The 18,302-nt window shown below is 37.7% G+C and overlaps 1 protein-coding gene across 3 annotated transcripts in view; it reads left to right on the top strand.

The window, feature by feature from the left end:
- Window positions 1-18,302, top strand: part of LOC149217706 (alpha-mannosidase-like) — a 282,843-nt gene that overhangs the window by 81,480 nt on the left and 183,061 nt on the right. The window contains exons 15-16 of one of the 3 annotated variants that reach the window (XM_089393051.1): window positions 15,059-15,272; window positions 15,487-15,626. In XM_089393051.1, coding sequence (XP_089249177.1) covers window positions 15,059-15,272; window positions 15,487-15,626 — 354 coding nt within the window. Of the gene's footprint in view, window positions 1-15,058; window positions 15,283-15,486; window positions 15,627-18,302 lie in introns of all 3 variants that reach the window. The other 2 variants (XM_089393049.1, XM_089393050.1) reach the window with 2 other exon arrangements.

Genomic DNA, 18,302 nt, shown 5'->3' with positions numbered 1-18,302 from the left:
TCCTCAACTAAACTTCAAGGAGAGTATTCACAATAATTGCTTGAAACTTAGACACTATACCTCCTTTCTTGGGAAAGTAGTGACAAGATCTCACAAAACTTATGCAAGGGAAACAGGGTGTGAGTTTCCTCCAAATGCCCATGTCTTAAAGAGGAAAATGGGCAGCCCTCTAGTGAACTCGACTTGGCCAAAATAAGCCTCAAAAGGGCTCATGACATCCTTGGAAATCGAACCCCCAACACTTGCTAAAGGTCTTGCAAACACTTGTTAGATGTTGCAGGAAGTTGTTGTTCAAAATATGTCACACAAGAGTTAGCAAACAATCCAAACAATGACTACAAAATAAGTTAAGTATTAATGGAAAAATTAGCGAGATAAAATGTATATGTACAATTATAATTTACAAAAGGCTAAGCTAAAGAGTGAGAGTAAACTCTCGTCTTTGCTTAGCCATATTCAAGCTCTTAGATAGCAAATGAAAGAAATAAAGTACAATGTTTTTTAAAAGAGATTTAAATTTAGAAGTTCTTAGCTTGTGTACAAGCTATGTGCCAAAATCCTTGCAAAACCACTTTGTAAGACAAGATTATGAAGGTTCAAAGAACAAATGAGAGCTCATTTAAGAATGTATCAAGAGTGGGTTGGTCTCTCCAAAGTCTTCGCTTCACGCTTGATTCTGTAATCCCAACAAGATGTTCTTTCTACAAAACTTCAATCAAGAATTAGTTCCATATAGATTTAGCCATAAACAATGATAAGAAACTCTAGATATTTTATTAAAAACAACTAGAGCACTCTATACCTAGAAAATACTTCTAAATCAAATGTCAATGCAAGATAGCCCTATATTAACAAATATACAAGAGCATATGGAAGCAAATTAGATCAAAGCATGAGTAAAAGGAATTATACCAATGCTCAACAATTCATCACACTTGAAAAGGAGAAACACCTCATGGATGAAACCCCAAAGTCTTTATTGATATTTCTGAAAGTGTACAAGGCAGTAGCGCTTCCGCAAGCACAATAGCTAGTAACAATATGATACAATGTGAGAGCCCATGGTTCTATTATATAGAGAGTTGGGAGCAAATCCCAACAAAGAATGACAATGACAAATGGTATTGGAGCCAATCCCAATGTAGAAGTGATTAAACAAGTGGCATGAGGTGACAATCCCAAAGAGAAATTCGAATTTGTTGAATGGAGCTCCAATGCCAAGTGTAAAAATTGAATTCTGGCAAGTGGACATTATTTTCTTCTTCCCCTATGTGCCAAATTCGAATTTTATGGTGGAATGACAAGTGTATATGGGTGGTAACCCATGTGGAGACAATTTCCCACAAAAATCTCCACCAAATATTCTCCCAAATCCTTCCAAATGTGCATTAACTTCACAAATTCGAATTTCCAAGCAGCTTTTTCATTTAATGTCAGAAATTCAATTTTATTTGCGCACATGTCTTTTCCTTGATTTTAAAAGTTCACATCACCTGGGAACTTCAATTTAACTCCCCCATAATTTTCCACCTCATTTCCACAACATTTAGCATGTGTGGATATTTATTTTTCTCCATTTTTTTAATTTCTGGCTTAATTAATTGCTATATTTCCCACTAAACTTAGGAAAAGTGGGGTTTGAGGGTCCAAAACACATTATTAACCCCACAAAGTGTGTCATAGTAAAAAGTTGAGGGTGAGAGGTGTAATTTTGATTACTCATACCCCATACAACTTCTCTAGACTACACTTATTACAATTAAAATACAATTTTATTTGCAATTTTTGACCTTCTAAAAAATTAAAAAATGACTACCTAGACCTAATCAAATTCTATGAATTTTTTTGTGTGATCTAGTATGGCAATATGCATCAACTCTAGACACTAATATATGTCAGGGGCTCAACCTTCAAACCGTCACCCCAGCTTTGGGGTAAAACATGAGTGAAAAAACCTAGAAAATTCTCTAACTTTGAAAAAGAAGGGATAATTAACCAGATAAAAAAAACACTCCAAAGTGTATTTGTTTGTTGATTGAGCCCCAACATCCTAGGCCTGTTACAGACTCAAAACTCATCATTACTAGTATCACTTATTACAATTCCCTGTAGGGTGTGGAATCTGGGTACAAGAAAGATGATGAGAAGATAGAAGTACAGTTAAAAAATTATGTTGACTGACGATATCTGATGGTACAAGTGTCCTCTGGATCATCCTTGGGCATGGAGTTTTCATGTAATCATCAGGTGCCACTCCAGTGGTCAACATTTGGCTCCATATGGGGATGCATGTTAGATACAAAGTGATAGTGTGCAAGAATCTGGAATCTGCATCAACCGACAAAAGACATATATCAACAGTATCCATTCAAAATATCATCAAATGAAATAAATTATAGAAACGAAGAAATGGAAATTTATTCTAAAAGCATAAATGACAATTTATTCATGAAATAAAACTATTTAAACAAAAATGACATGAGATAAGGTTAGAAATATGATACAAAAAGATGCCCCATGACATTAGATGTCTTCGGTGAAATCCATCTTGAGAACCTGCCTACTCACAGGCAAGTCCATAGGTTCTTTCTTTGATGTGCCTTGCCCAATTCTGACTATCTTGGGACTATGACTTGCCCCAATATTAACATGTTTGTGGCCATCAGATATACCAAACCTCTTCCTTTTCCTTTTTCGACTATTGATGCGTTGAGGCTTGATCCTGCTCAAAACTGGTGGTTCATTTTTTATATCTTTTTTCTTTTCTTCTTGGTTAGTTGCGATGGTGATGATGATACATTTATTTCCAATCTTATTGCTTTGTCTTGAAAATGCTCTGATGGAAAATTTGAAGTACCCAATCTTTTTGAGCTATGTCTAATCTCTTCGTTTTGAATCTGCTCTGTTAAGGGGGGAAGGAAATTTGTCAACACTACATCACTCCCTGTCTGGCATGATCTATAGATAATCTCATTGTTGGGTTTCCTTGGATCTTCATCATGATATCTTTTCTCTAACTCTCAATCAAGTCTGACAAAGGTATTATCAGGCATGGGGATGGTGGCATATGATAAGTCCATTTGAAGGTTGCCACCTAGATCTGATGCCCATTTTCTTGATAGGAGCATTCCCTATGAATCTAGAACATTTATCACAACAATATCCATAGTCATTATTCTATCTATTTATGCAACTAGGAAAACCTGTAAATCTTTAATTATTCCACACACTTCAATTATTTTAGAATCCATTGAACATATGTTGTGATAGGGCCTAGAAACCCTTAAATTCAGTTGCTCCATGACTTTCTTTTTCATGACATTTGATGAAGCCCCTGAATCAAGCATGTAGTTGTGTAAAAGACGATCATTCACTATTAAAGAAACATAAAATGGTAGATGATCTTCATTCCCCACATAACATTTCATTCTTTTCAATACAATTTCCTCATCTTCGGTTCGTCACTAGGCTTTTCTTCCCTTTGAGTAACTTCAATGGCACTTAGTAACTTGGCCCTTTGAGATAGTATCTTTAAAAGTTTTGTCACTGGAATAGAAACCTTTGCATTATTCACCCAATTGCCCAAGTTAAAATTTAGTTCTGAAGTAGGTGGAGAAAAAAATATGTGATTATTCCGGTCTTGGATTTCCCTTCTCTGATAAGTCATCCCTTTGTGTTTTGCCATAGCAAGAATCTGTCCAGATTTAGGTTTCTCCCCAAAAATCTTAGTGACCTCGTCAAAATCTGCAATCATATTGTAAACCCCAAGATTATTAGGCGTATGGTCAATCTCTTGATTTCTCTCAAAGGTCTATATCTGATCTTCCATGGAAAACACATTGATTTGACCACTTGTCCCTCCTAACATACCACTTTCCATGATTCTCTTCAGATATGGGCATGTAGCTTCTTCATGGAACTCATTACATGGCCTACAAAAAGGGGGAATTTGATCTACCATGTTGGTGGATTCCAATGGATTTGGAGGCTTATGCTCCTGTTGAGGACCTTTATTATTTTTCCATCTATCATTTGGCCTAGTTTGGAATCTTTGCACTTGTGATCTCTCCATGGCCACCAAACTATTTTGCATGGTTTGCATTTATTTGATGTGATTTGCTTCCATGCTCTTAACGAGTTGAGTTAATTCTTTAATAGGATCATGTGTAGTCTCTTCCTTGGCATTGCCTTTGTAATCATTTGATTTTCATGGCCCTCTATTGAAACCAGGAATTTCAGATTTTCCTTACTGCTTTCTAGCCCTTTCTATCTTCAAGGCTTCAAATTGAGCTACACTTAGATTCGTAGGTTCCTTCCTCCTCAACTCATAGGCAGTGTCAACCCCAAAAGCATCTAGATATGATCATAAAAGAAATTCATCAGGAGGTTTAACAGTAGTAGGCATGCTTTTTACTAATTTATTGAATCTCTTGTTAAACTCGTCCATGGTCTTATTCTCATTTTTCTTCATGTTACTAATGGCATTGATCAAATGCCTATTTTCCTTCTTCTCTCCAAACCTATCTAAAAATGCAGTCAGAATGGCTTGTAAAGAGTTATATGAGTTAGCAGGTTGCTCAGTGATCCAATCAAGAGCATCCTCTTCTAAAGATAAAACAAAAAACCTCATCTTCACATCCTCATAATTAGCACTGTTACACCATTTAAAGATACAAACATTAAATTTTTTCACATGTGATGTAGCACTAATGGCATTGCTACCTTGAAAGGAAGGCAACTTTTCAATAGCCTTGTCAGGGATATTGAGAGGATAGCCATTTACGTTAGTGAAGTCACAAGGAGAAAGCAAATGAATATCAGAAATAGCCTCTTGCCCAAGACTAGCAAGAGCTCTACTACTAGAAAGTCTATTCAACCTCTCTCTAAAAACCCTTTCAGGATCAGGAGAGGGACTAACTAGACCACTTGAATTTCTCCTAGTAGAGACCCTTGCAAAATTTGAATTGAGTGGAGTCGCCACTTGAGAAAGAATCTAAATCTAAAGTTCAAGATGCTAAAACCAAAAAGTTAGTCGATTTTCCTAGGTACAAGAAGACTTGTCCTTGGCAATGGCGCTAAAGATGTTGACCTTGCCACCTACAGCTACCTACAAGTCAGTGAGAAAAGCCTTCAACCCCACAAGGTGTGGTTGGTGGCAGGGAACTTAAAGAAGGGACCACCCCCCTTAGCTAACCGAGGAGATAGCTAAAACAGAGAGAGTCGGGATTAGTGTGACAACCCCTTCTCTGAGTTCCCTTCCACCAACCACACCTTGTGGGGTTGAAGGCTTTTCTCACTAACTTGTAGGTAGGTGTATGCGGCAAGGTAAATAGGGCCATCTTTGTAGCTGAGTTCAGCAGATGAAAGACCATATAATGCAAGGATGAAGAAACCAGAAAGAAAAGGGAAAAAAGCAAGAAGAAAAACAAATAAAGAAGTCAGGAGGGAAAAAACAGAAAAAGACAGAGTTTGGAGTCCAACACACTATCCCTTGTCAGCTAGCAGGAGCAGGGAACCAAGGAGGGGGGGAAAGGAAATAATACGGGCCCTGGTAAGGGGGTCGGGATCATAAAAAAGTGATTAATGAATATAATCTCCTGGAACTATAGGGGTCTAGGTATAGTAAAAAGAATAATGGAAGTGAAATATCTAATCAGAAAGGAAAGACTAGATATCACCCTCCTTCAGGAGACCAAACTGGATGAGCAGGCTCTCAACTCAATCCAAAATAAGATTTGGAGTAGCAGCAATCTTGAAACAGTTAGCTCAAAAGGAGCATCGGTTGGCCTTTGCACGATGTGGAACCCAACGAAATTGCATTTGGTAAGTTCTCTAAAAACTACACAGATAGCAACTACTTTTAATTCAATAGAAAAGCAACAACTCTTCACAGTGATCAATGTTTATATGCCCACTCACTTCTGGGAAAAACAAAATTGTTGGAATTCCCTGATGGAGTTAAAAGGCACAGAGTATGGACATACCGTTTTCTTGGAGGAGATTTCAATACAACAATGAGCGGTCATGAAAAAAGAAGGGGCTCCATTGTTTGTGATGCCCTACAGGAGCATATGGAAGATCTAATCTTAACTTTGAACCTCTTTGATGTTAAGCCTCAATTTTTTTGTATACATGGACCAATAAAAGAGTAGGAGTGAGCCATATTGCGGCCTGACTGGATCGTTTCCTAGTTGCTAACAATCTCTTAATCCTAAATTTCAGCCTCAAATCCTCTATTCTTCCGTGGTCTGGCTTTGATCACTGGCCGATCTGTCAAATAATTTCCCAACCCTTGGATTTGGGCCCTATACCCTTTCGCTATTCTCCCATATGGTTGGATGTCCTCAAATTCTTGGAGTTGGTTTCCCTCTCCTGGTTGGGCTGGATTGAGGGAAGCCCAATAACTATCTGGGAGTCCAAGATTCGTCGACTGAAAGGTGACATTAAAAAGTGGATAAAGGAAAACAAATCAGGCAGACAAAACAATATTAAAGAGATGGAGGAAAAACTAGCATCAATCCATAGACAAATGGAATCTACTCTGGTAAAACAAGCAGACTTCCAAAAAGAAGTAGAGATATTCAAGACCCTTCACACAAACCTTAGGAGGGAAGAGGAGTACTGGAGATTAAAATATAGAAATAATTGGTTGAAGGCTGGGGATAGGAACACAAAATTCTTCCATAAACAAGCCAAGTTCAGAGAATCGAAAAATAATATTACTCAAATCAATCATGGGGGGTAAACTATCAAAACTTTTGAAGAAATTAAGAGAGGAGTTGTAGAGCATTATGAAAAGTTATATACAAGAGATCATTCGAGTGATCTTGACAACGAATATTTCTTCCTGGAAGGTATCTCAGTGATGGTGATGGAAGAAATGAATAGAGCTCTGATATCCCCCCTGTGATAGAAGAAATCAGGAGGGTCATTTTCTCCTTCCCCCTGATAAGGCTCTCGGTCTGGATGATTTCTCGGCCAACTTCTATCTATCCTTCTGGGAAGTCATAAAAAAAGACCTATGCAGATTGGTGGGATATTCTTTAAAGCGCTTCACCATGGGGGGTGGCATAAATTCTTCCTTCCTGGCTTTGATCCCCAAAGAATCGAATCCCTCCTCCTTCTCTAGATTTTGTCCAATTTCCCTCTGTAATGTCTCATATCTCAAAGTTTTTGGCCTCGCGACTTAAGTCTCTCTTGCCCTCTTTGATCTCTGACAACCAGGGGGGGTTTGTCCTAGGTAGGAAAATCTATGACAATATTATCCTTATCCAAGAAGCACTTGATTCTAGCTGGCGCAGGGTTGATCAAGGGATGATCATAAAATTGGACATGGAAAACGCTTTTGATCGCATTAAGCATGGGTTCCTGATAAAAGTTCTCAAGAAAATGGGGCTGGATGAAACATTCATTAGATGGATCAACCTTTGTATTGCTTCCCCTTGGATCGCTCCTCTGGTTAATGGTCAGGTGGTGGGCTTCTTCAAAGCCTCGAGGGGTCTTCGTCAAGGATGCCCCCTCTCCCCTTTCTTATACATTATCATGGCAGATGCCCTGAGTAGGAAATTAGAATATGAAAGAGCAACTCTCAACCTTCCGGAATAAGGTATAAAGAAGGTATCAGAAGCATAAATCATGGGCAGTTCGCGGATGATACAATTTTGATGGGCGGAGCCTCAGTGACAATTACTCGGCGCTTCAAAAGAAATTTGGACAGATTCCTTAGTGCGTCGGGGGGAGCCACTAATGATAGTAAGAGCCACATCTACAGCTGGAATATCTCCAGACAAAAAGAGAAGAAAATAAAAGAAATTCTTGGGTTCAAAGCAGTGAGAGATTGGAAAGATTTTAATTATTTAGGGGTCCCTATATTCCTAAGGAGGGCTACTCCTAATGCTTAGAAAAAAGTGTAATGAAAACAAAAATTGTAAATTGGGGAGGGATATGGCTCAATTACGTGGGAAGGGAAATTCTAGTGAAGTCAATCCTATCGGTGATCCCTTTGTATCAGTTTACTGCCCTGCAGGCCTCCAAGAGCATTTTACATCAAATGGGGATGTATATAAGGAAATTTATGTGGGAAGAAGGAATAACAGAAACGAATAAGTATCATTTGGTAAATTGGAAAATGGTCAAAGTCCTGAAACAACATGGTGGCTTGGGAATAAGAGACCCGGGGTTAGAAAAGCTGGCAATGGGAGCAAAAATGTATTAGAATATGATTACAAATCTGAATCAATGGTGAACTCAGGTGATCAATGCTAAGTATTTAATTCATCAAAATGATAGAGCGGGCAGAACGAACCCATGCTTGGTCTCCCCCATATGGAATTTGATCAGTTCCTCCATGGACACCATTAAAAATAATTTAAGCAAAGTCCCGGGGAATGGAGCCTCCATCAAGATTTTCACGGATTCAATTTTGGGCATCCAACCCCTAGGTTCGAATCCTTCCTTGGTGGAACTATCTTTCATGAGACAAGGAGGGGTGGAAAATTTGGACCAGATTTCAGACTGGAATCAACAAGGAGGGTGAAAGGGATGGAAGATAGATAACATTCTTGAGGCTCTTCTCCACCAAAGAGATAAGCTAATTAAGAAACTAAGAGGATGTGCCCCCATTGCTCTCACAATTGAAGATAAGTGGGATGGAAAAAGGGCAACTACACTATCAAGGAAGGGTATTCGCACTTGCTCTTTAATTCCCAAGTCCCTCCTAAATCCATCATTTGGAATAAAATCTGGAAAACTACTGCTATTCGAAAGTTCAATTTTTTTTTGCTGGCTACTTTCGCATAAAAAAATCCACACAGCAGAGAACCTCCAGAAGTAGGGTCGAATTGGCCCCTTAAGATGCCCGCTATGTGAATCTTTGGAGGAGTCTATTCCCCATCTCTTTCTCCACTATCAGGTGGCTAAGGCAGTTTGGTAAGTGGTACTCGACCCTCTATACAATAGAGTTTCATGGCCATTTAACCTCCTGACATTATTCAGATCTTGGCCCAAATTTTATTTGGGCTCCTTTCAAGCCAAAAGCAAGTTCAAATATATTTGGTCTGCTCTTCCTAAGTATGTCTGTTGGCAAATCTGGCTATTAGGGAACAAAGCTATATTAAAAAATACTCGTCCTTCTGCGGGACTAAAAACCATGTTAGCCCTTTCATTGTGTATGGAATTGCATAGAATGGAATCAAACCCTTCCTTGGAGGAGATTGAATTCGCTTGGATGGCGCCATGGGTTAGCACCCCTACTTGTCAACATTCGGCCAAAGGTAACCCCTCTAGTGCCCAGTGGATTATACGACTGTCTTCTGAGGGGCTAGTGGAATGGATAAGATATTCAAATCAATGGACCCTTCAATTTGATGGAGCATCAAAAGGAAATCCTGGGTTGGTAGGAGGGGGAGGGATTCTCATTAATCCTGAAGGAATCATTGAATACATATATGCTTGGGGCCTAGGTAAGAAGACAAACAATCAAGTTGAAGCTTATGGTTTGTTTTTCGGCCTAACATTGGCTCAGAAAAAGGGCATTAGAAAGATCCAGGTCTTAGGAGACTCAATGTTGATCATAAATCATATGAACCATAGATCAACAACAAAAAATATTAACCTTAATCAAATAATTAAGAGATCCCAAGGGATGATCCCCTTATTTGAGTTTGTGTCATTTTTTCATATCCTAAGAAGGAATAACTAGGAAGCAGATAAGCAAGAAATATTGGTCTGCCAGTTGAAGGCAAAAAAAAGTATAGTGAACGAGGTTGAGGAAATGGTATGCATTCCCTAATCTTATTCATGGATTTATACTATTGGTCTAAGGATGGCATTCTTGGCTCATCCAAAAGGTCAAAAAGTATCAACAAGTTGGATTTTGCAAGATTAGTTGGTCTTAAGTTTTCATCACCCCCCTCGCCTCACTCTCTCTCTTTTTGCCCACCCCACCGCCCCCTACCCCCCGCCCCTTTCTCCCCCTCCCTTCTTCTCCTTTTTTCCCTCTCCTCCCTATCATCCATCCCCTTTATTCCTCTCATCCCGCTAATCTTCTCATTCTTATCTCTCCTCCTCTTCTCCATTTCATTAGGGCCCCGTCCTCGCTCCTTGGTACCTGTTGCATCGGCCAATGCTTGGCCTGTCCTGTCCTTGTGCCTCGTGGCATGGGTTACCTTAGTCTGCCGCAACAATGTGTCTACATCCTTCATAGAGGTACTACACTTGGGCTCGGGCGATCACAATTCGTGAGAATACAGTCCCCTCGACATAAATTTGTTGCAAAGGTCGGTGTTCCAGTACAACCGAAGGCAGGTTAATGGAATATTGGGAGAAACGTTTATATCCTCAGCTCATATTTTCTCTGGTCGCTCGTGGGAAGAAGTTGTAGGCGAGGATGAAGGAATAGGATAAGGCCTAGGAATTTATGGTTGTTAGTTGGGAAATTAAGGATGAGCATGGGGATCCCATCTCCATTAGTACTAATCTCCAGTACAACATCCATATCTAGATCTGCTCCTTCTATTTAAAGAGTAATAGTTTGATATGCTATTATGGGTTCAGGCTTATTTTTGCTCAGGTGGCCTCTGTGAAGGCCTGGCGGCTCAAGCTTGGGACTCTGAGCATTTGTTGCAAGTTCGAGGTCAAAGTACTAACATTCATGGGGGTCTCTGGAGGAATTTGCAGCTGCAAAGGGAATCTAAGTCTCGACTTACTTCTGTGTGTCAATTTACAGAGAGTTGGTTGCCTGAGAGAGGCCACGAATTGTAGGGATAATCAGAGTCAAGTGGGGGTTCTGGAGCAGAACTATGCGAGCATTCTGAAGTTGGAGGTCTTTGGTAAATTGGAGTTGGGGGACTGTATTCTAGTCAACGCCATGAGCGTGCACACTATAGAGGATAATGGTCTGTTTGGCTCCTAGGGCGCCGCAGGCCTAGGACGGGGGGGTCGACGGAAGGAAAAGCCAAGGAAGGCAGAAACAACAAGCATGCCTGCAACGACTGTTGGCAGGAACATTTGATGATTCAGGAAGGTTTGGCAATTCTGCAGCGTTGTATCCAACAACAACAATTTGACACTCTGGCCATGCAAGAGCAACAATTGGAAAAGAAGGAGTGCATCCGGCATTTGGAAGACGAGGTGGATGCGTTGCATCAACAAATTAAGCTATTGAAGCTCAAGATGGAGGAGAGCAGCAAGAGCAAGGAAGAAGAATTCACTGGCCTGGATCTGAACAGTCCAGTGCCAATGGAAGAATAGTCTATTCACTCTCTTGTTTTTGTAAAATTTTGTTGAATGGCACATTATAAATGTATATACTTACTATGTCAGTTATGTCGATTGTATAGCCATATGATACCAGAAATGAGAATTTTTTGTAAGAAGAATGGGAAAAACTCTATGGGAAGGGATGGGGAACAATGGATGTTTTAGAAGCCCTTAACAGGCTTGAAAATATGATGTAAAATCATGATTTTGCACGTGAATGGGCACGATTTATATATATAAAACACTACTCATTCTGGTTAAAAAATAACTTGGTTGTTTATTTTTTAATATGCTAGTAGGCCTGTAGGGCTTGTAGGATGACATCTCAACCTACAGTCCTGTATGCTGAGGTTGTCATCCTATGGGCTTGGCTTGTAGGCTAAGATGTCATCCTGCAGGTTTGTGGGATTACATCTCAGACTACAGGCCTAGGCTAGAAAAAAATTAAATTTTAGATCTTTGTATTTTCCAGGTTGCCAAGTTTTGCCAAGTCCAAGGCCAGCCCTGTCTTTGTCGAGTTCAAGTCTGACAACTTTGGACGATATTGATATCAAGACAAAATGAATTCAAAAAGTAAGTCAGGTTGTTGTGTCCTCTATTATTGGAACTAATTAAGTAGCATTTCTGAGCTCATTTCCTCTTAGTCTTAAACTATGACTGTTATAAACTCTTAAAGTGCATGTGTTGTTTAAATTTGGAAATCCCTTTCTGGTGCATTTCTTGGGCAGTGATACTCAAGAGACAATGGTATCAGATTCATGGTGTCGTGGGTATCATCTTCATAATGTTCACTGGATTTGTCTTCCTTGTTGTCTTCTATGAAATAGAACAATGGTTAATATGCCTGTTGGCTTTGGATGATGAATTTGTGCTTACCTTGCATGTCCCGTACAAAATCTCTCCATTTAATCTGATGATTCATGTATCTTTCTTTTCTTTAGCTGCTGTACATTTTGAAACATTTTACCTTCTGTTATCACTTAAATCATGATTGACCGTATCATATATATTTTATCTTGCATACATATCTGTTTATGTCAACAGTTGCTCATTATCATGCGAAATAGAAATTATGATTATTCTGGGTTGAGTTTCTCCCCTATGCTTTCAAATGATTATTTTAAGCAGATAAAACTGCCGTGTGAATGATTTTCTATGAACATTATTGAAGATTTCAGAAAAACCATTAACTGTTTCTTAATAATCACTAAATCCGTCGGTGAATGTAATAATACTAGGAAAACAATCATGTCAAATGAACTGTGTTGAGTCATCATTACCAAGATTAGGAAAACAGTTTCATGATAAACAGTATTGGACTGTGGAATCCTATATTCCCCCATGTTGAGACTATGCCACTCATCCTATGTAACAGCATTGCATATTTCGAATTATTGACCGGAGAATCCACAATATGAACATTTTTATTCCAACGTTTCAAATCCCAAATGGGATCCATCTTCAGGGTTTAAGAATGATGATAAATAAGAGCGCTTCAGATAGAATAAATACTGATGGGGACAAATCTCAAGAAATAACCCAAGGAGAATTCTATGAGCAAACATATGGTGTGGCAATGGGATCACCACTCTCGCCAATCGTGGCAAACCTATACATGGAATACTTTGAAAAGAAGGCCCTGGAATCATATCCTTTAAAGCCAGCCTGGTGGAAGCGTTTTGTTGATGATACCAATATAAAATGGACGCATGGTAAAGCGGAACTTGACAAGTTTTTCATTCACTTAAATTCTATCTCTCCAGAAATAAAATTCACAATGGAACTTGAAGAGAACATGAGCATCCCATTTTTGGACGTTCTAATCATCAGAAAAGAGGATGGCTCTTTGGGCCATAGGGTTTTCAGGAAGTCAACCCACACAGAGAGTTACCTCCATGCGGATTCCCACCATCACCCAGCCCAAAAGTTTGGTGTCCTAAACACTCTTGCCATTAGAGCCCTTCGAATCTCTGACGCAGAGCATCTGAACGAAGAAAAGAAGCATTTAATTTTAACTTTCAAGAATATAGGCTACAAAGAACATGAGATTAAAAAAGCCATAGAAAAAGCTGAAAGAAAGTTGTTAACTCATGAGCCTAAGGCTCAAGACCAACCTCAATGTGCTAAGGTTTTTCTACCTTATATCTATGGGGTTACTGACAAAATCGCTAAAATCCTAAGAAAGAAAAACATTATCACTCATTTCTCAGCCCCTGGTACTATCAAGCAAGGTTTGAAGTCGGTAAAAGATGATATTGACAAACATCAACTTAAGGGAGTCTATAAAATAGACTGTTCTTGTGGAAAAAGCTACATAGGCGAAACAGGTCGCTCCCTCCAGACAAGGCTCAAGGAGCATGGCGCTGATATTAGGAATGGAAGATCTCGTACCTCAGCCTTGGCAGAACACTCCTCGAAGACTAAGCACCATATTTGCCTGGAAGACGCATCAATTATCGCAAGAGAAGAGCAGCATCAGAGACGAAAGATCAGAGAAGCCCTTGAGATTATTAAGCATCCTCATAATCTGAACAGGGACAATGGTATGGAAATTAGCAGTAGCTGGCTTCCCTTGATTAGTGAAATCAAAAAGCGTCAGCCCATCCCCAGGTAAATCCTTCAGCAGGTAAGTGATCCCTCTCCTATTCTATTTTATTGGTCAGTAGCTTTTATTATTATTTTTATCATATATAGTATTATTAGCATTAAAATTCTATAGTATATTAATTTCTATATAGCTATTAATATATTTTAATTATTATATTAATTAAATATAAATATGAATTATTTATATTTGTTAATATAATTTGGTTCAAATATATTAATTTAGTTTATATAGGAATTAATATAAATATGAATTATTTATAAAAATATGAATTATTTTTATATATAGTACTATAATCATTAAAATTCTATAGTATATTAATTTCTATTAGCTATTAATATATTTTAATTATTATATTAATTAAATATAAATAAAAATATGAATTATTTATATTTGTTAATATAATTTGATTCAAATATATTAATTTAGTTTATATAGGAATTAAAATACATTTTTCCCTAGGTTTAGAATTTTATTATTTTATTATCCATTTAGTTTAGAAATAGCCTCTTTGATTTATTATAATCCTTAACTTTTACGCTATAATACATTAATTTCTATATAATTAATTAATATATTAACCATTATATTAACCAATTATAAATATTTAGTATTTATAATTGCTAATATAAATCAGTTTAATATATTGGATTAATTTATATAGAAATTTAATATATTTTAGTTCAATTAATCAAATTTCTAATGTTAGTTTAAGTTCTAATCCTAGATATAAACTTTAATAAATTTTTTAATAAATATTAATAAAATAAAGTAATTTATTAAAAATTAAAATAAAAATTAAAATAAAATTAATAAAAATTTTGTTTCTAGCCGACAGTGGGTTATTTCTTGAGATTTGTCCCCATCAGTATTTATTCTATCTGAAGCGCTCTTCTTTATCATCATTCTTAAACCCTGAAGATGGATCCGGATTTGAAACGTTCGAATAAAAATGTTCATATTGTGGATTCTCCGGTCAATAATTCGAAAGATACAAACCACAAATCTCTTAAATCCAAAAGCATTGCATATGTTATATCAGGTACAGCAATACTCTGAGTGTATCCTTTTGCTTGACTGTATGATTTGACTCTGCAATAAGCTGTGTCTGGACTCTTGATTTTGTGATGTGTGTTTCTAGTGATACTTAAAAGATGTTCCCCATTTTCTGATGCCAAAAAATGCCTTTTCCAGGTAAACAGTGAATCACTAGTTGTCAAAGATTCTGATGGAAATATAATAGAGTCACAGCTTGTACCTCTAGGAAATTCTACAGGTAAGACAAGAAGCTACTACATGAGGGCATATCTTGGCATAACGTCAGGAAAATCCCCCCTTTTTTCGCTTATGTTTCCAGCATCTGTGCCACCCCTTGGATTCAGCACATATGTTATCTCAAATGATAATGGTAAAGGTCAGTGCCTCTCTTTTCCACGCTTAAAGGTTTTTCCATCTTATATATCATCATAGTTTTTTCGAGATGAACCATGGCATAATACTCTGCATTGTAAAGCACAAATACCATATAAGTTTATAACATTATAAGAGGCACTGATATCTCAGATTTGTTCAAGATGTATGTTTGAGAAGATAATAAATTTTGATGTTGTCTCGATGTGCAGAAGGCAGAGCTATTCTCTCAACTATAGAATCTGCAGTAGTAAGTGAGAATAGGATTTTTGAAGTTGGAGCAGGCAACCTAAAAATGTTATTTTCCTCTGCATCTGGCCAATGTCAGCAGATATCAAATCATAGGACAGGGGTAAATCTCCAGACCTTATCACAACCCATTCTATTCAATTAGCTGTTAGTCCCTATCAGGCATGTCAGTTGTGTAATAGACAATTGGCGAATGAAATTATGAATAAGTCCAACAATTGGAAATTTTCATAAGTGATTGATGACGAGGCCAAGGTTATATATTTTCTATTTATACTAGTATATATGAAATTGCATAGACAAATGTTTGGAAAATCTTGAATTAAACATAAATTTGCATTCTTATTAAAACAATGAGGTTAAACCACCAGTTATCTTCCTTCTGTCTTGTCAATTCCTTGATCAAAATGCTGTGTATAAGACATCATTTGTTGTTATTTGTAGTTCTGAAGTGTTGGATTATTATTCATATTCAGAACTTTTTCACAAATTTAGTTATCTTTAAAATGGCTTATAAGATAAGAAGAGGAAATTAATGTCCAGGAAATGACCCCAAAGTAGGATATTAATGTGGTCATTCCCTGGACAATTTGGCAGTGTGAAGGCATCTCCCATAAAAGCAAGGCAACTAGTTGAGCTATCTAAAAGAACATGTAAAGTAAAATATAGTGTTGCACAATAAGGTAGGATAAGATAGAAAAGACATGATGTAGGTTGAGAACCAGTTCCCCTAGTGAGAGCGAGGCCAAAACAAATCTAAAGATGCAAAGTGATCTGGAGCTGGTGGCCGAGGACGATGGGGAGGGGCGAGGGATGGTATCTCTGTCAATATCATCATATATAACAGAGATAGATTTTTCACATGCGGATGGTGTCCTCCATTATACAGCCAGGGTTGAGCACCTGTTACCCACCAAAAGTGGGTAACCTCATAGGAATGTTTTTTCCTATTTTGGATAGCCAGCCTGCCAGCAGCCCTATATTTGCTCAATATATGATGATATGCCACATTCCTTTGCCATTTGCACCAGTCAGGCACCTCTAACCATCTAAGTCACAAGACACATCCTCCAAGGTCCCGTGTCCCGTATTTTACATGTCGGACATGAAAACGGCCCTAAAACGTGTCGAAAATGTTTTTTATCGCGTCCTGTAAAATGTAAAACGTATTCGCCGGTTTTCGTTGTGTCCTGCATCTGGAAAACGCATATTCCATTGGTAGAAAACATTCCCCGCATAAGCTGCAATTTTTTTTGAAAGAAACAAATAATTTTTTAGTGGGGCAGCTGAAAGAAACAAATAATTTTTGAGTGGGGCAACTTAATGATCAAGTCTAGGCCCTAGTATTGATATGCTATTCATGGTAATGTTAAATTCTTAAAGTAAAAGGATGAAAATGAACATCCTTTTACTTAAATTTTTAACATTACCATGAAATGACTCAGGATGTTTGAGAGTGGTTCTGGCCTCATTGGATTTCATATGGAGAAAGTAGAATTTTAGATTTCATTCAAAATGCAGCAGACTTATCAGTTTTTCAAGATTTCAGGATTGGGAGATTGCAATGTTTCCTGGTGACACCACCTGCCCGGGCTACCCTTGCCACTAGTAGACGACGTGGTCTACCTCCTATAGCTCCTACTTCTAGTTCTTCAACTTCTAGAGCATAGCAAACTCCACTGCCAGCTCCACCAACACCAACATCTACATCTAGAGGGAAAGGGAAAGTGAAAGCTGTGGCATTTTCTCGCAAGAAGGGCAGAGGAAATCAATAGGATTAGACTTTAGTTATTTTGTTATGTGCTTGTAAGTTGTACATGATCAATGAACATTGAATATTCAAGAATCAAGACCAAGCATATCACATTCTAATTTCTAAATAGTAAATTTTGATTCTATTTATTTTTTTAAAGTGAACTATGAACTTTGAGAAGTAATTATATTTTAATTTGATTAGATAAACTGCAACCTGCAATTTAATATGGATAAAAAACTATATTTCAGTATATATATATATATATATATATATAGATATTATTAAATATATATGAAACGTGTCCCCCGTGTCCTGTTTCCAGTTCGCTGCGTTTCGTATTGAATACTCGTATTTACGTGTCCTTCGTGTCTCGTGTCCTCGTGTCATGTGACTTAGCTAACCATTTGAATTCCTCTTGAAGGAAGGTGGGTTACCACTCGGCAGGTACTTTAACCATTTTTGCAATTTTCTTTTACTTAATGTTTTGGGTATTGTAACATGGATTGAGTGGTGATCATTTTGATTGATTGACCTTGACTATAAACTTTTTCTCTCTTACTAAGGGGGTTAATCTTTGACCCTAGTCCAATGGAACTTCCTTTGAGGCCTTAGGGTTATAGGAGGGGCATTACGTGGGAAACTTGGATTGAAGTCACATGTCCATAACCTTTCCATGCTTACCATTCTTCACCATTCCCTTGATTTCATATCCATTCTTTTGGTTTGTTGTCATTGGTTTATTGGGATTGGCACTTTCATAGTCTCGTCCTTGAGTTGGGGTCAAAAACTTTACCCTGGAGGTTGATGCCGTGAAAAGAAGGTAAAAGCACAAAATGGCTACAATGATAGAAAAAGAAAAGTTAAAATGCAAAAGATGGTTGGGACATTAATTAGCACGTGGGTAAAAGCCTAGCATGAGTTCTACCCCCTCATTAGCCATCACTCAATTCCTGAGCACTTGATGCTCCATCACATAATAAGGAACCCCGACTCAACATTAAGGGGTAAATCAAATCCATATCA

The sequence above is a fragment of the Pinus tabuliformis genome, chromosome 1_1, assembly GCF_031772625.1.
Source record: "Pinus tabuliformis cultivar Carrire ecotype Pingquan chromosome 1_1, CPIR1, whole genome shotgun sequence".
NCBI lineage: Eukaryota > Viridiplantae > Streptophyta > Pinopsida > Pinales > Pinaceae > Pinus > Pinus tabuliformis.
Note: the sequence above shows the minus strand (reverse complement) of the source record. Positions and strands in the feature narration are given on the sequence as shown.